Source organism: Thalassophryne amazonica, chromosome 22, assembly GCF_902500255.1.
Source record: "Thalassophryne amazonica chromosome 22, fThaAma1.1, whole genome shotgun sequence".
NCBI lineage: Eukaryota > Metazoa > Chordata > Actinopteri > Batrachoidiformes > Batrachoididae > Thalassophryne > Thalassophryne amazonica.
In genome coordinates, this window is record NC_047124.1 from 17,156,872 (window position 1) to 17,176,415 (window position 19,544).

The following is a 19,544-nucleotide window of genomic DNA, read 5'->3' on the forward strand; positions in this document are numbered from 1 at the left end:
TCTCTAACCATCCTGCCGTGAGATCGCGCCACATGTTGCGTCTCTTAGTGCGATACTTTCCCTCCTTCCCTCCAGCGGCGCGGCGCTCGATATCGTTTGCCTTCCCGCCGTCATAAGGTAAATAAGCAATGAATTAGTGGCCCGGGCTGTTCCTAGGAACGGTGCCAGATGTACAGTCCGGAGGAAATCCAATAGAGTCAAGAGTGTAATCGGGTTACTGGAGACCAGCGGAGAGAGAATTTGAGGAAGGCAGGGAGAGCAAATTAGAGGGAGATGAGGTATGGATGGAGGGACGGCTGTAATTTGGATAAAGAAATGAAGTGATTGTGAGAGTCAGATGCCAACAGCTGCTTAGCGTCAGCCCCTTGTCTCTGATTGTCCCCCGTCTGTCCATCCATCCACACCCCTGTCCCACCATCACTGTCATCTTCTCCTTCTGTGTGACTGAGCATTAGCAGCCTATGACGCAGGGTCATAGTTGCAGTGGCTTCAAGGCTGACAAGTGCCTCTGAAAGCACTCAGTCGATGCTGAGAAACACATTAAATTCTATTATTGCCGCACAGTCGCTGCATCCCTATTCAGCTGAAGTACGGGGAGGCAAATTTACCTCTGGAGAGACAGAGTTCATCTAATAGATGTGGCTTTATATCCTTTCCTTCTTTTCAAGGGAACAAAACCAGAGTAACAAATGCAAACAGCGGGGCCCCTGTGCCGCAAGCTATTTTCTGCAGTCCGCCTATTGTCCCGAGGTTTTCATAAATACATATTATTGTCATTGTTGCATGCTGCTCTCTCTCCTTGTCACCTTCCCACTCTGTGTCTGAAAGCCCATTGTCAAGACATGGTCATTTCGCCACACAATGCCAGCCCAAAGCGGACTCTATTTGCAGTAATGGTCCATCTTTAGGTAATGCGAGTGGTGTTAAGGGCCCTGATGGTAAACTTAGTTGAAGACCTGAGCTTGTTTGAAGGTCCACCAAGGATCTTGGTGCTTGCACGCTGCTCAGACAGGACAAGTGTGCAACAATTGTCGTGTCTGAGAGGTAAAAAGTCAAACAAATGGTGCGCCTGTGAAGGCTGTGGTGATGTCTTCATGCACTGTTCGGTATTCGGACTGTCCAGGGATACTTTTATCCACAGGAGCTCCCACACTATCTGTTTCCGCCATCATATCTATCGTATCTTCAGTCACCGACCTATTATATCATCCTTTGAATATTGCTCACGCTTCCTCCTGTTTCTCTTTTCTCTGTCTTGCTATCTCCATTTTTCCAGGATGTCTTCCAAGCGACCAGCCTCTCCATATGGGGGGACAGATGGAGAGATAACCATAGCAACCAACAGACAGCGAGTGGAGGATGAGGAGTATGAAGGACTGGGCGGTGTCATTCACCTCCCCTTGGCCTCCTACTGTGGCAAGGTGTCCCCTCGCTCACCCCCTATCCGCAACTTGGACAGCCCCCTCAGCATGGTAAGGAAGGGCATGGCTTCTGTGATCAAACATCTTGGTTCTTTAGGATGTCAGCACCCAACGCTGGTGTCAGTGGGCATGCGGGTGGAGCTAGGGTCAGACTCAAATGAATTCTGACGCTTTGATATATTTGGAATTCATATTTTCCCCAATCATCAACATTATACTATTACTTTACAAGTTTTATCCTTGTTGAAAACTTTCTACCCCTTGAATGACATTTAATTGGACTTTAGACAAACATCGGTGGCTTTCATGGAATTGAAAGAAACTCAAACCTTTTTCAAGTTACGTATAACTTTAACCACACATGCTCCTAACTTCCATCATGCATGTGATGATAAGAATGCGTGATATGTCCAGTCCGCAGAGGTTCTGGTGCAGATCTGGATGAAGGTTGATGAAACACAGGTTTTACACCAGGTGGCCTTGCTGGTGCAACTCTACATGTACCTGGAGAAAGGGGCATGGATGTCTTTGACCTGGGGACCTTCTCTTTGAGATGCATATGTACTGGGTAATTCTATGGTAACAGGATTATGACAGCAAAATCTGGCCATATTTTAACTTACGAATAAAAATTTGCTGTTATTGTAATTCACTTATTGTAGAGTTTCCTGAAAAACTGCTTGAACCATGAGGTCTTGTTAATTTGGTGCCTTGCCGGATGATATCAGTTATTGCTTTTGAGTTATGGTGCTAACAGCCTGGAAGGGTTGGACTTTTTATCTAGCTATTTATTTACTCAGTACATTTTGCAGGGTACATGCCTTGGCTTTTGATATAGCTTGGGGATATGGTATAAAATGTAATTTAAAAAATAAGGTCTCATGGACTCATCATTGGGTATTTGTGCCTTATGTCGCTGTCTTTGGATTGGCCATTTGCCATTGGCTTTCCATTCCATAAGGCTTTATGTATCTGCATTTGCTTTAGCAGTTGAAAGTTGCCATAAGATTATGGTCATAGCAATCTTAGCAATCTTGATCCCCAGTATTGTGAAGGGATGGTCATAGGTAGCATCAATACATTGTTGCATTGACTGTTGACGGGCTTTCTTAAAGAAAATGCTGTCCGTGAGTGGATGTGGAGATGTCCAGAGTTATACTGGATGTGGACATGTCCTGTCTCTCGCAATCAGTCTGTGAGCAGGACTTTTATGGACTTAATTTAACACAATCGTGAGAGAATTCAAGGAGGTCAGCGCGATGAGCTGCAGCCAGCATTTTTTTTTCTTTTAATTGTTCACATGTGTTCTTTGAGCGATGGAGTTTTACTGCATTGTGTACATGGTATAAAAAGTTCTACAACAATCCTGCGTGCATTATAGCTCAGTAACAATGGAGCACAGCAGGAATCATAAATTGGCATCGGGTAACGTTATATTGTGTGGGTGTGGCATCCTGTCACATTACTTACCGTTACGTTGCCTCAACTTGTGAGAAAACTACTTCCTTTCTGCGTCCTGTGCTCGACGCAGAAAAAAATTAAACATGTTTCATTTTTCGCGTCCGTTCGCTTTGCCCTTTGCATCCCTCAAGGTGTTGTGGCGTTGAGCTGCATCAACTCCGCACTAGGTTGCATCAATGTGACGTCGTCATGATGCCGCATGATGCAACTCGAAGCAGGCTTGACGTGAAAGGGGCTCAACCATTGATGACACCGACTGTTAGCAGTGAGTTGCATAGCTGGATATGCTAACCACAGTTATTGTTACCCTTTATATGGTTCTTCAATCGGCAAACACACCTTATTAACATACCAGTGCCCAGCATAAGATGCGGTTCACCTTCTTCTATATGGAATTCATGGTAATTTGTACAGAAGTAAAGTTCATCACAAAATTTCAACATTGAGTTCTACATATACAGTGCATCCGGAAAGTATTCACAGTGCTTCACTTTTTCCACATTTTCTGTTACATCCTTATTCCAAAATTGATTAAATAAAATTTTTCCCTCAAAATTCAACACACAACACCCAATAATGACAATGTGAAAAATATATTTTTTGAGATGTTTGCAAATTTATCACATGTGAATAAGTATTCACAGCCTTTGCCATGAAGCTCAAAATTGAGCTCAGGCGCATCCTTTTTCCACTGATCATCCTTTAGATGTTTCTACGGCTTAATTGGAGTCTACCTGGGGTAAATTCAGTTGATTGGACATGATTTGGAAAGACACACACCTGTCTACATATAAGGTCCCACAGTTGACAGTGCATGTCAGAGCACAAACCAAGCATGAAGTCAAAGGAATTGTCTGTAGACCTCCGAGACAGGATTGTCTCGAGGTATAAATATGGGGAAGGGTACAGAAACATTTATGCTGCTTTGAAGGTCCCAATGAGCACAGTGGCCTCCATCATCCATAAATGGAAGAAGTTGGGATTCACTAGGACTCTTCCTAGAGGTGGACGCACATCTAAACTGAGCGATCGAGGGAGAAGGGCCTTAGTCAGGGAGGTGACCAAGAACCCCATGGTCCCATGATCCCCAGAATTCCTCTGTGGAGAGAGGAGAACCTTCCAGAAGGACAACCATCTCTGCGCCAATCCACCAATCAGGCCTGTATGGTAGAGTGGCCTGACGGAAGCCACTCCTTAGTAAAAGGCTCATGGCAGCCCACCTGGAGTTTGCCAAAAGACACCTGAAGGACTCTCAGACCATGAGAAACAAAATTCTGTGGTCTGATGAGACAAAGATTGAACTTTGTGGTATGAATGCCAGGCATCATGTTTGGCTGAAACCAGGCACCATCGAAAAATGAATGCAGCAATGTACAGAGACATCCTGGATGAAAACCTGCTCCAGAGCGCTCTTGACCTCAGACTGGGGTGACAGTTCATCTTTCAGCAGGGCAGTGACCCTAAACACACAGCCAAGATATCAATGGAGTGGCTTCAGGATGACTCTGTGAATGTCCTTGAGTGGGCCAGCCAGAGCCCAGACCTGAATCTGATTGAACATCTCTGGAGAAATCTGAAAATGTCTGTGCATCGACGCTCCCCATCCAACCTGATGGAGCGTGAGAGGTGCTGCAAAGAGGAATGGACAAAACTGCCCGAAGATAGGTGCACCAAGTATGTGGCATCATATTCAAGAAGACTTGAGGCTGTAATTGCTGGAAAAGGTGCATCAACAAAGTATTGCGCAAACTGTGTAAATATGTATATACAGGTTATTTCTTAGTTTTTTTTATTTTTAATAAGTTTGCTAAAATTTAAATAAAACTTTATTCATGTTGTCATTATGGGGTGTTGTAAGTGGAATTTTGAGGGGAAAAAATTGATTCACTCCATTTTGAAATAAGGATGTAATATAGCAAAATGTGGAAAAAGTGAAGTACTATGAATACTTTCAGGAAGCACTGTAAATCTACATGCCTTGTTTGACTTTGAAAAGTTGGTTATTCGTCTTTTGTGGCGAAAGGTCACCTTTTAAACCCAAACACAAAACTGAACAATGAAGACAGAGCATCTATGTCTGTTTGTTTGGTGATTCATGGTAGGCGCAGAAGGATTTCTAAAGAAGTACAAATTGACTTTCTGTGTGAGTGAAAAGCATTTTGGCAGCGTTGGAGGTTTTTAAAATCTGTACAAACAAAGGTTCAAGGCTACCATTTGGGTGCACACGTGTTTTTGCTTTTATGCGCGTGCCACCAGCCTTGAGCTCGTTTACTTTGCAAAATGTGAGGCACTGCAGTGACTCAGTGTTCATGATGAAGTGCGATATTGTGTTGTGGTGCTGAATGTATGGCTCTGTATGATTCATAGTATATATTGGTGTCCATACCACAAAATGCTCAGTGTGAGCCCGATGCCGTGTAGAGACAGAGTTTGTGTGTGTGAACAAATGTGTGTGTGCTTTCATAGAATTATATATACATTCTGTATGTACAGTGTGATTTTCAGCTCAGATTCAGAACAGACTATGGACAACGTTACCTCAGTTATATAGAGTATTGAATATTTTTTACAGCTCTAGCCCAAAACAAAGATCTAAAGAGGGGTATTACCTCCTGGCATAACATCTTAAAGGTATAGTCCCTTTTGATGCTTCACTCAGCTGACAAAATTTACATTATGTTGAATCATAAAGTAGCTGAATTACCCTCCGCCAACAAAGTTGGAGGAGGTTATGTTTTCACCCCTGTTTGTTTGTTTGTGAACAGCCTGGAGTCTACAGTTTTTCATATATCGTTATGAAATTTTTACTGAAGATACATATGCTGATGAGCAAGAACTGATTAAATTTTCAAGGTCAAAGGTCAAAGACAGGAAAAACCTTGGATAATTCAACAAATTTTCAAAAATGCATAACTCTGTCAAAAAAGATTGTTTGAGGGTGTTATGTAGGATGGTATCCTTTATTGACTGACAAAGTTTGATCTGGATATCCACATTACAGATTTTATGGCTATTTAAATGTAACATTGAAAACCCCTTTTTATGTATATTTTACATTATATCTTAATCAAACATACCCCAATCACTCTCATATTTGAAAGTCGGGTGGAGACTGGCACTCATTATCGCCTGGCAAAGATTGATCCGGATCTGATCCAGATTACAGATTTTGTTGCCATTTAAATTTAACATTGAAAACCCCCTTTAATGTATATTTTACATTATATCTTAATCAAGCGCACCCCAATTATTCTCATATTTGAAAGTCAGGTGCAGACTGGCACTCATTATCGCCTGGCAAAGATTGATCTGGATCTGATCCAGATTACAGATTTTGTGGCCATTTAAATTTAGCATTGAAAACCCCTTTTAATGTATATTTTACATTATATCTTAATCAAACGTGCCCCAATTACTCTCATATTTGAAAGTCAGGTGCAGACTGGCACTCATTATCGCCTGACAAAGTTTGATCTGGATCTGATCCAGATTACAGATTTTGTGGCCATTTAAATTTAGCATTGAAAACCCCTTTTAATGTATATTTTATATTCTATCTTAATCAAACGTGTCCTAATCGCTCTCATTTGTGACACTGAGGTGCAAACTGGCACTCTCAAGGAACAGACTAAGTTTGATCCATAATGCGAATTTAGCAGATGCTTGATACATTGAAAAGCCCTTTTGATCTATATTTTGTATTATGTGTTAGCTTATGAAAAGCCACTTCTAACAGGACTTTCACCCAATCACTCTCATATTTGAAAGTCAGGTGCAGAGTGGCACTCATTATCGCCTGACAAAGTTTGATCTGGATCTGATCCAGATTACAGATTTTGTGGCCATTTAAATTTAACATTGAAAACAGCTTTTCATGTATATTTTACATTATAGCTTAATCAAGCGTACCCCAATCACACTCATATTTGAAATTCAGGTGCAGATGGCACTCACTATCATCTGACAAAGTTTGATCCAGATCTGATCCAGATTACAGATTTTGTGGCCATTTAAATTTAACATTGAAAACCCATTTTCATATATATTTTATATTATATCTTAAACGTGCCCCAATTACTCTCATATTTGAAAGTCAGGTGCAGACTGGCACTCACTATCACCTGACAAAGATTGATCTGGATCTGATCCAGATTACAGATTTTGTGGCCATTTAAATTTAGCATTGAAAACCCCTTTTAATGTATATTTTACATTATATCTTAATCAAACGTGCCCCAATTACTCTCATATTTGAAAGTCAGGTGCAGACTGGCACTCATTATCGCCTGACAAAGTTTGATCTGGATCTGATCCAGATTACAGATTTTGTGGCCATTTAAATTTAGCATTGAAAACCCCTTTTAATGTATATTTTATATTCTATCTTAATCAAACGTGTCCTAATCGCTCTCATTTGTGACACTGAGGTGCAAACTGGCACTCTCAAGGAACAGACTAAGTTTGATCCATAATGCGAATTTAGCAGATGTTTGATTCTTACATTGAAAAGCCCTTTTGATCTATATTTTGTATTATGTGTTAGCTTATGAAAAGCCACTTCTAACAGGACTTTCACCTTGAATGTTTTTTTCCAAAGTAAAAAATTGTGGAATTGGAAACTAGTGTTGGTGGAGGTTTGCGCTCTACAAGTGCAGTGCTTAGTTTAGTTTAGTTTATACCACTCTAGTATAGGCCACTGCTGGCTCATACCATTAAGAAAATATACCATTTTTAATATTGCAGCTGTGATTCGCTGCTGTCTGTTATTTTCTTATAAATTATAAAAAGGGGTGGCACACAAATGCTGCATTAAGCAAACAGTGACAATGGCAGTTCCTGCCACAAGTAGCTATTTCTGTGGTATATCACAAACTTACTGCTAATTTATTGCTGGTAGATTTTTTTTTATATTTTGGGTGGGATTCCACAGCATACAGTGACTTTGCTCTCACAGATTTTTCACATGATGTGAAGGAGGATGCTCAAGTTTGAAGTACATGCTGCAAGAAATACCTAAAATAAAACAATTATTAAATATTAGCCTTCCCACACTCATTTTGGGAAACCAAATAAAGCTATTATAACGGTAAGAAACATTGTATGACAGCTGACAGAGTAGATCTGTGTGAGTGTCTTAACCCGTCCAGCAGATATGCAGCAAAACCTTTGTGTATAAGTTGTCCAGGGTTCTTCCCAATGGAATCTGCTGAATGATTATTAGCCGTCCGTCACTGTTGTGGAGCTGTGTAGCAGTGCTGTTTGACCTGCTGGCAAGCTCATGTTTATCAAAATCCTAAATTGCTTCCAGAAAAAAGTACATTTTGAGTATATTGGCGATATAACATTATGAATCCTTTATTTGAATGCTAAGGACCAAAATTATGGTTCTGCTGAAGAAAATTCATTTTCACACATTTCAAATCACTCATTTTATGACATAATTGGATAATCTGTGTTGACCTGCTGTTTTTGACCTGTAATTCAGTGTTCGCTGAAGAAAGAACCGAAACCTTTCAAATCTATCAAATACTGCAGCTCAAGGCATTAACTGCTTTTGACCTATCACACTCCAAGACATTAACAGTTACACAAAAACATTTTTAATGGAAATGCATTGCGGTCGGACATGACGTTTTGTCCGATGTCAGCGAAATTCCGTTGTAAAAAATCTGTTATATATACAGTGTTTATTACATGGAAAACCATACAAAAGAATAGGGACTTTTGATTTGTTCGGTGAATGCGAATATGTGGTTTATACAATGACAGTTTAGGTGAGTTTTACTGCACTTACTTGGGCTTTTATTCCTGAGATGTCATCAGTAACCCAACTGATGAACACATTCTGCACCTGTCCAGCTGTGAAGAAGCTGTAGGCATCTAAACTTTTATGTTATGTTTCTTCAAGTCTTCTCCTGTGTAGGGTGATGGAGTGTTGATAAAGTAGTTGAAAATGTCTGGATCCTGCTCAAAATCAATGAAACTGGTGAAATTCTCAAAGGAAATATTGTCAGATCCACAGTGATTCTCTGTAATTTCTCTAAATGCCTCTTCTGGTGTTTAGGCTTGAGCGCTTTTGCTCTATCGGAGACGTTAGCTTGGCTGTCCACCGACAATCCAGCCTCAGCCATGCTATATACAGTATATATGCCACTGCATATATATGTGTGTGTGTATATATATATATATATATATATATATATATATATATATATATATATATATATATATATATATATATATACATATATAATATGAAATGTGCCAGAACAGATATATTGATTTGAAATAATGGTCGCATGTTGATAGTTATTTTTTTTCTTCCTGTTATTGCAAATTAAACTATTTTTTGGTTGCAATAACTTGGTGCCGAATTCTCTTTCTGTCTTCCTCTGTATGTCATACGTGCCTTTGGTGTTAAAGTAAGGAAGTGGCTATCCGTACGTAGCCGTATTAATAACACCAAATTGTATTCATATGTAGCGCAGCCTTGTTATTGTTATGCTTAGCATTAGAGGTTAGGATTAGGGGTTATGTTTAGGATTAGGCTTCGGCGTGGTGGTTAACGTAGTTTAGGAATCTACCTATCATTTACAAATACATGTACAACAAGTACGTAGCCTCTTAATCTCATGACCTATATTTACCAATGAGAGAGATGCTACGTATGAATAGAGTTTCCTAAAAGTAAATTCTTATGTCGTCTCCCAGCCAGAAAATGTAAATATTGTACTACGTGTTTTGTAAATGTTGGTCTTACACATCAACTTCATCATTGTTTGATGGACAGACTAACATGTAAAAAGAAAGAATGTTGGAAATGGTTAGCTAGCTCCATTTAGGCTAAACAATGGGCATTGCCTAGCTTGCTAAATGCAGCACTAACGATAGACTATAAAATTAAATATATAACCAATTGGAAAATGAAAACTACACCAAAAAACAAAGTAAATTTTAAAAAATTCTGGTTTGACGTCCTGCTATTTACTCATAATACTGTAAAAAAGCCTTCTTTAAAAAGCCTTTTTTTCTGAGTATTAGTATTATTAATGGATTTCTTTTTCTGCTAAAGCTAAATGTACTTATTCTCACCTGTGGTTATGTCACCTTACATTACCTTGTCCTGCGCCTTGATCCACACTTTTCCAGTGCAGCGTTCTGATAACAATTGTCAACCTTTGCCCCCATGCTGACAATAAACTGACACGTGCTGTAAAACAATGAAACGGTGCTCAGGAGCTGTGTAATGACGACCTAATTCTGTAATTATCCTACTGATTAGCCTCTGGGCCCTCCCTTGATGGACTCTGCCTGTGTGGCAGGCGCCAACTGTAAACCAAAGTCCTGGAACAATGCAGAAACACACACACACACATGCACGCACGCATTAGATTATGAGTAACTGTTGCTGGCCGTGATTAGATTATTTACTGTTTAGATAGATCTATCACTAATAATTGCACTATAAAAATACAAAATATACATTATAGCATAAACAGGTAGTTAAGAATAGCAGGCGTAGAACCAGGGCAGCCATGTTTGTATTTGCTCTCTCGCATAGCTCAAAGGCTAATTAATCAATCAATTTCAATCAATTTTTTTATATAGCGCCAAATTACAACAAACAGTTGCCCCAAGGCGCTTTATATTGTAAGGCAAGGCCATACAATAATTATGTAAAACCCCAACGGTCAAAACGACCCCCTGTGAGCAAGCACTTGGGTACAGTGGGAAGGAAAAACTCCCTTTTAACAGGAAGAAACCTCCAGCAGAACCAGGCTCAGGGAGGGGCAGTCTTCTGCTGGGACTGGTTGGGGCTGAGGGAGAGAACCAGGAAAAAGACATGCTGTGGAGGGGAGCAGAGATCGATCACTAATGATTAAATGCAGAGTGGTGCATACAGAGCAAAAAGAGAAAGAAACAGTGCATCATGGGAACCCCCCAGCAGTCTACGTCTATAGCAGCATAACTAAGGGATGGTTCAGGGTCACCTGATCCAGCCCTAACTATAAGCTTTAGCAAAAAGGAAAGTTTTAATTAATGCTTTGAATAATCAACATTTCTTTAAAATAAGGCAGGGTGTCACCACATTTTAGGTCCATACCTATGGGCAGAGGGTCCTTACCAAATATTAGTTAGCTAGTGTCCATTGTCATTGTATAATTCCCACTCTGACATACAGTATGGTAGAAGTGAGGAATCATAATCATGCAATTGCAAAATGCTGTGGGGTTGAGACCATCTCATTGTAGAAGGGTTTGTTCCAGCCTCCGCTGTGTTTCACATTTGAAGCCTGAAGAGTTTTGTGGGACACAACCCTTCGAAGTATGCAGACCATGATTTGGGACACAGCCAGCATAAGGCCAATGTTAGCAAGCTAATGTAGCTAGCTAATGTTAGTTAGTTAAGCATAAGCATTCCTCTGTAGGCATTTGATGCAATCTACGTAGTTGAGAACCTGTGATGGTAAGAAAGTAAAGTGTACCTGGAGTTAGTACTACCTAGAGATAATAAATGGTATGGTCCATAACAGGCATGAATCTATGAAATATATTGTAATATTCTAATCTAGTTACGTTTTTTTCCGCAAATCTGATTGTTAATCATGTAAGATTTCAGACCATAAAATATCGCTTAAAAAGTCCCTTTGGCTGCTCCCTTGTTTGCACTCGGGGTTGCCACAGCAAATCCAAGGTGGATCTGCATGTTCAATTCGCACAGGTTTTACGCCGGATGCCCTTCCTGACGCAACTCCACATTACATGGAGAAATGTGGCAAGGGTGGGATTTGAACCCGGAGCCTTCTGAACTGAAACCAAGCGCATTAACCACTTGGCCACCACCCCTATAAAATATCGCGTAAACAGTGGCAAAATATTAAAACCGTTTCACATTTAATGTGTTACTCCGCGCCCTGTCCGCGCACGTTGCTAAGCAGATGTCAATAATGGCGCTGCCAGCTGAGAGCGAGAGGTTTCCAACCGCCATTAAACACGAAGAAGAAGAAGAAAAACTGGCAGAGCAGCGACACCGAAATGGTTTAATTTAAGATAGCATATGAAAGTAGTGATGTGGACTGTGCTCACAGAATTTCCAGTTTGCCATGAAGACGCTGTTGCTACGGTAAGCTTTGACGGGCCGACCAAACCCTTTGTTTGCGTAACATTTTTACCGAACTATATTATTATGCGGATGAAAATGTAGCCTTCAGTGGTGGACACAGATCCATGCAAACGTTGGAATTGGATTAGAATGGGAATAACCCCCTTGTGTCTGATGATTTGCAGACGTTAATGCTGGATTACGGTTGTAAATAGCCATTTTATCGACTCCATTAACACATCGCCGGTAAAACTCAATTTGCAACCGTAAAATCCAGCATTAACGTCCACAAATCATCAGACACAACAGCGTTATTCCCTAATTTACACTTATAGTTGTAGTTTGACACCTCGTCCCCCCAGTACCTTTCCAAAATCATGTGTGGTTGCAGCTTTTCAAATTTGTTCTCAAGTATCTTCACCACTGTGCTGTGCTATCTCCACTGTTATGCCTTTTACTCAATTAAAAATGTTACAAGAAGTTTAATGTCAGTCCAGCCTCAGAACAACTGAGATGCAGAATTTTTTTTTTACTTTTATGTATCATGAGGAGGTTTTTCAGCCGTCTAGCATCTCTCTCGTGGTTTACATAGGCCTATAATTAAACTAGAATGGGGACTCACGCAATGAACACTTCACGCAAGTTATTACTTTGTGATTCATTGATACCGTGTGGCCTTGACATGTGATCAGTTCTATCCAAAATTTTATCATTTTATCCTTGACTAACACACTGAGCAGGTAACTCAGTGGGATAAGGATCTGGGCTAACAATACTGTATGTAGACCTGGGTTTGATTTCTGGTTACGTGGCGTGTCTGAGTCCTTATACAAGACACTACATCTGCATTGTCTCAGCCACTCCAGTTGTAATTAGGTACCGGTCTTGGCTGAGAAATTAATCTGTGTCGGACTGGTAACCCATCCACAGGGAGACATAGCTGCTTAGCCGCGTAGCTGCTTATGGAATCCGAGGATAAGACTGGAACCAAATGGCCTCTGGACCTATATAGTACATTCTTCTTCGAACACACAACCCTTCCACTATGTTTCATTCATATCGGTTCCAAAATATTCCAGTTTTAAAAATGTTATACCCCTCAGGTCTAATCACATGACCAACAGAATGGTGATCTATAGCTTCTTATTAGTGAGTAACAATAACAGTAATAATCACCAATTCGTCAAAATAGTCATTTAAAATATCACCTATCGTCACTGGGATATAACTTTGAAATTGGACTGTGATTTATTTTCTTACATCTCACTGTGTTGTCCTTAGCTTTTTTCAGTTAGTGTTATACCAATGAAATGTGGGGGTTGGGGTTGTGTTTGCAGTCTTTAAGTACTGACTGTGCTAATTGCTGCCTGACTGACGATGTTATGAAGGTGATCTTTGCTGGGGTTTATGAAAAGAACTGTTGGTTGACTATGATGACCATGACTTCACGGGTCCATGAACATTACCACTTTTTTGTTATTGATAGCATGGCCATAGCATGTACCGTATTTTCCGGACTATAAGTCGCACCGGAGTATAAGTCGCACCAGCCACTTTATCCATTATAAAGAAAAATAAACCATAAATAAGTCGCACCGGAGTATAAGTCGCACCAGCCACTTTATCCATTATAAAGAAAAATAAACCATAAATAAGGTCCACTGGACTATAAGTCCCATGGACATACAGGTATGTTAACATGAAAAGTTCAGATGATAATATTGTGACGGCTACCGTTTTCGGATGCATATTTCACCAGTCGCAACTTGTAATCTGCAGAGTATGATTTTCTTTTTGGTGGCATTTTTTCGGGCCTTCTCCGTTGTCTTGTTATGTTATCAGTAACGTTAAAATTTTTATTTTTCTATGGTAGTCAGAAGTCGCAGGAACAGTCACACAAGCCTCGAGTGCCCTCTCGTGAGCTGCATTTTACCTACGGATATGTTTGTATTTTGCAGACCACATTGCGAGCCGAACCATGCAGCGCCTACCTGCGCAGCTCATGACCACCCAGCGGTGTCGATCCAGCTCCTTCCAAGTGCAGACGCTAATCCTCCTCCATCGCTCAGTGCTCCCATGCAGCTCTCAGCGTCAACTCTGCTCACACTGATATCCAAGGGTTGAAGCTGTCTTGTTAGCCGTCCCGGAATAAACACCATGTTCGTCTGCTTCAAACGCTTTTCACAATCATCGACGCCAGCTCCTTCCAAGTGCACACGCTAATCCTCCGCCGTCGCTCACCCAATGCTCCCACGCAGCTCTCAGCGTCAACTTAAACACTCTGCTCACATTGATATCCAAGGGTTGAAGCTGTTCTGTTCGCCATGCCGGAATAACAGCAAGCACCGTGTTCGTCAGCTTCACACGCTGTGGGTGAGGTGAGGAATACACATCCAAAGTTCTCTTCTCTGATTGGTTATCGCGACCAGCGTGAACTATAGGATGGCCGTCATACTACAGTGCCCATGATGCATTGCATTTCCTTTTCCGGTGGCCATTTTAAAACATAGATCGACTCTGTCACGTAAAATTGTTTTGTTACAGTAAATTAATTGAGATCCTACCGGTATATTTTTCATTTATAAGTAGCACCGGAGTATAGGTCGCACCCCCGGCCAAAACATGTAAAAAAGTGCGACTTATAGTCCGGAAAATACGGTACTATGGTAGGATGGCCATTGCAGATAACATTGTGATCTGTAGTGAGAGTAGAGAGCAGGTTGAGTCTGACCTGGAAATGTGGAGATACGCTCTGGAGATCAGGGGAATGAAAGTCAGTAGGAGCAAGACTGAGTACATGTGTGTGTGAATGAGAGGGAGCCCAGTGGAATAGTGCAGTTATAAGGAGCAGAAGTGGTAAAAGTAGCTGAGTTTAAATACTTGGGGTCAACTGTCCAAAGTAATGGAGAGTGTGGTAGAGAGGTGAAGAAGAGAGTGCAGGCAGGATGGAGTGGGTGGAGAAAGGTGGCAGGAGTGATTTGTGACTGAGGAATATCTGCAAGAGTGAAAGGGAAAGTCTGCAGGACAGTAGCAAGACCAGCTATGTTGTACGGTTTAGAGACGGTGGCATGAACTAAAGACAGGAGGCAGAGCTGGAAGTGGCAGAGCTGAAGATGTGATTCTCTTTGGGAGTGATGAGAATGGTCAGGATTAGGAATGAACATATCAGAGGGACAGCTCAGGTGGGACGGTTTGGAGACAAAGTCAGAGAGGTGACTTTGACATGGTTTAGACATGTGCAGAGGAGGGGCCCAGGGTATATAGGGAGAAGGATGCTGAGGATGGAGCCACCAGGCAGGAGGAGAAGAAGGAGGCCAAAGAGGAAGTTTATGGATGCGCTGAGAGAGGACATGCAGGTGGTTGGTGTGACAGAGGAAGTTACAGAGGACAGGGTGAGATGGAAACGATTGATCTGCTGTGGCGACCCCTAACGGGAACAGCTGAAAGAAGAAGTGTGGCCATACCAGATGGCCACCTCTCTAAGTCTGGTCTGCTTGTGGTTTCTCCCTGCAATAAAAAAAAGCCCTGGGGAGTTTTTCCTTACCCCTGTTGCCTATGTGCTTGCTCAGGGGAGTGGGTAAGATTAGACCTCACCCCCTTGTGAAGCACCTGATATTGTGATTTGGCACTATATAAATGAATTGAATTGAAGGGACTCTGTACAAAATGAAAAATAATAAAAATCCCGAGTGGACCCAGGATTCCAGTTGATGGGTAAATGAAGTGGCAGATCATCAACTGGATGGTTGGGTTGGGGGTTTAGCTGAGCGCCTTTCTGGCATGTAAGATGTGCGTTAAGTTTTAACCTTTTTTTCGGCAGATGAGTTTTACAGCCTCTAACCCTTTACAGCTCACTGGCAGCAAAGAATGGATCAAGAAGAACTGAAAGAGAGAAGGAGATTTACAATGTGCTTATGGTGGGGTGGGCGGGGGATTCATGGTAAAATTAAGTAAATACCTCATTGACGAACGGTCAACTTGAAAGTGAGGCGGCAGGGGGAGAGCGAGCGGAGCGAGGGAAGAGACTGGATCAGCTTTATCTTGTCATAGCAAATTAACATGGCAACGGCGAGGCGCTCGGCTACAAGCTGACCTCTTCATCCCGCCTGCTTTGCCTGCCTGCTCGGCTTTGGCTTCGCCACTTTACCTGTTATACACATAAACCAACACGTGAACACAGAAAACATCACTCACACCTCCTCCAAAACATCTGATACAAAGCACATTTTTAATTAACAATGCTGGTCATAAAAAAAACAAGGATGTATTTAAACAGTTCTTTTAGTCAGACAGGAAAGATTGAAGCATCACAAGATGGGTCCCATCTTGTGACGCTTCTGAGGAAGGCTACAGGAAGTAGCCGAAACATGTAAAGCAGGTAAAACAATCTTTCCTGTCTGACTAAAAGAACTGTTTAAATAGTTAACTTAAGAAGACAGTATGAAATTTTACAAAACAAGGATGTTTTTTTTTTTGTTTTTTTTGCCTGCCCACCTATGGTGCTGCACATTCTTGTATTTGGTTGCGTCTATGTCTGTGTGCAAAATAACTCTGAAACGGGTGAGCAGATGCTCACCAAATTTGGCAGGAATGATCTTTGGTTGAGTGTCTCCAGATGCTTGACATTTGAATCAGATTGGTCAACAGTCAAAGGTAATGTCAGTCCACTTATGTCCAGTCATCTTATATAAGAGTCCATTTTAAATGCATTTAAGAACCAAACAAGTAGACTAAAAAGTTCAACCAGCAAACATTTTTTATTGTATGCCGTATAAGCCTGGGGACTTCAAAAGGGTTCTGACTTCACTTGGAAACAAGGAGTATCTGGAGACCTGAGATGTGGTCTTGTATCGCAAAGAGATAGCAAAGCTTGAACAAGGTCCAAGTACATTGTAGTTAAGTGCAGTGCACCAGGTTGATAGAAAATGTAACTTTGTTTTGTTTAATGTACCATAGACCTGTCTGCAACCAAGACGGACATGTCTGGGCATGTTCCAGAGAATAATCCTATCAGCACATGTACGATGGAAATTAGGAGCCGGTGTGGTTAACATGACACGTAGCTTGAAATCAGCTTGTTTGACACTTTCTTTCATTTCAAAGCCTATGTCTGGTTTACAGTCACATTGTTGAAATTTTGGCCCTGAAATTTTGGCCCTGAAAGAGCACAACAGGAAAGGATGGAAGGAAGGAATTGTTTTTTTTTTTTCAGGTTGAGAAGTTAAGATGTAGTTATAGGTTTGCATTATCCTGGAGAGAATCGGCGTGGGTCGACGTTACGGCTTCCGACGTGATACAGGGATTAAAAGAAAAAAGTGTTTGTTGATGGTCACACTTAATTTCTCATGCCAGTGATGCAGTAATGAATCAACGCACGCTTTGCCTGTCAGCTTCTAGGGGTCGTGGTAAAATATACGTGTGCATTATACCCGACGTGGTATTTAAAGTGCAGCAGCTGCACGTTATTAGATAAGCACGGGGCAAGGTGTTATTCTCAGAGCGCAACTTAAATCAGCCACTTTGCACAATTCAGACACATATCTACGTAGTTGGCTTTTTTTTGGGGGGGGGGGGGGGTGTAGTGGTAAATATTGTTGTAGCACAAGCGTTGGCATAAATAGTGGTGAAATTTAAAGCTCATGTTGGTGGTGTTGTTCAGATAAAAGTAAGGCGCGCATTTGTGTGCTAGCGCGCCTGTCCAGGCCTGGGGGACCTTCCGAGTCAAAACTGACAGTGTCTGTGTTTAGCCATGGCATGTAAAAGGATTTGCAGCATATGTGTGTGTGCGTGCGTGCAATTTGGCACTATGTCGGAGGTGTTTTTTTTTTTTTTAAGTGTATGTCGCCGCGATTGGCAGCTTTGGCGTATATTCTTCAAGCATGACACCGTTGCAGCTGTTTCTGCCACATTGTCCACGCCTCGATCCGCAACGATGCCAGCAATACAGTTTTTCACACATGCACCTTGCAAAAGCCCTGAAACAAGTCAAGCTAAGGCACAGAGAGAAAGAGAGGTTCCTCTATTGGGTAACAGAGATGAAGGAAGGGAGGAAGATAAAAAAAAAAAGAGCACCAACGGCGGCATCTGGGCCGGCAGTTGGGAAAAAAAGCTTCTTTTTTTTTTTTCTTTCTGGTTTTCTGGCAAGAGTTACGTGTTTTTTTTAAACCAACCTCCCCTCACAGATGAGCTTAAGAAGACAAAAGTTGTTTAATTCGGTTCCATTGCAGAGGCAGTGAAAGGATAAAGAGAGTGTGCGAGAGAGAGAGGCGCAATTTTTACTTTGTTCCAGTCATTTGGAAGAGAATTGACATCTGCAAACTAAAGGCAGAACCGCCCACACTGCCAGCCTGCAAACATCCAGCGCGTATAAATACATACAGATACATACATGCAAGCGCTCGCGCACTTAGACACACGGGCGCGCTCACCTACAGGCTATGTGCACTCACGCACGGACACGGTGAAAGCACACGCGCACGCGAGACGAGGGCAACCGACGTTTACGGATTTCCGTTTGTATTTATGAATAAATGCATGTTGATGAGAAAAGTTTTGCAGCACGCACGCGCGCTCTCTCCCCCCCGTTGGTCTTTTTTTTTTTTCTTGCACTGTGCGCTTGCAAAATCATCAGCAGGCCACTTGAATTGTATGCTGTAAGCTATGAGTAAAAATAAATAAATAAAAACAAAGAAAGAAAGAGTGAGTTGCCTTTAGGACGAGTCTGTCTGACTGACTTCACGCGTAAATAATGTCACGGCCCGAATGTAGCGGCTCTTTGAAGCAACTGCGACTCCCCGGCTTAATTCCCTTTGATTGGGAAATGACCTTTGTTGTTGAACGCGGCGAGGTGGCAGATTTTTCGACAGAGCAAAACGATCCGACTCCCTCATCACAACCCGCCGTCTCCCGTATCCTTGTTCTGCTTGTTTTGTTTTGCGCGACATCTTTCTCGAAAGAAAGCGCGCGGCTGTTTTAAGTAGGCGCAGGATTAGATAAATGGGATGTGACAGGTGTGACCGCTGCCTTCGAGATGCCTGACTCCCTCTCTCTCTCTCCGTCAACTCTCTCACTCTCGTTTCATCTAATAACATCACCTCTTTCTCGCTCTTTTTGCTTTCTTTCTCTTTTCTTTCGCCTACTTCCACCCGCTTGCACTCGTTTGCGCTGCCGCTGATGCAACTTGTAATCAAAAAGCCTCTTGTTTGAAGGCTGAATTTCTCTAATCTGAAGAATAAGAGAGAGAGAGAGAGACAGTGGGAGGACGCAACAAATAAAGATGGTCAGCTGAAGACTTTAAATTAATGGACTTAATTCCATCTAATGGAGACGCACAAGGAACTTTGCAGTGATGCCTCACATTCACGCACACACTCAGACACTCATAGTGGCTATCCCTCAGTGGCAAGGAAGATCATCTTTTGATCGATTCCACGGCCATTCTAGGAAGATTGTCTCTTGATGGATTCCATGGTTGATGTAGGAATATTATCTCTTGATTGATTCCATGGTTGATGTAGGAATATCGTCTCTTGATTGATTCCAGAGTCGATCTAGGAAGAT

General features: G+C 41.7%; 1 protein-coding gene across 6 annotated transcripts in view; it reads left to right on the plus strand.

Moving 5' to 3' along the window:
* Nucleotides 1-19,544, plus strand: part of sox5 (SRY-box transcription factor 5) — a 396,290-nt gene that overhangs the window by 223,613 nt on the left and 153,133 nt on the right. For all 6 annotated transcript variants that reach the window (XM_034163653.1, XM_034163650.1, XM_034163655.1 and 3 more), the window contains one exon: nucleotides 1,277-1,472. In XM_034163653.1, the coding sequence (XP_034019544.1) occupies nucleotides 1,278-1,472 (195 nt within the window). In that variant the 5' untranslated portion in view covers nucleotide 1,277. The remainder of the gene's footprint in view (nucleotides 1-1,276; nucleotides 1,473-19,544) is intronic.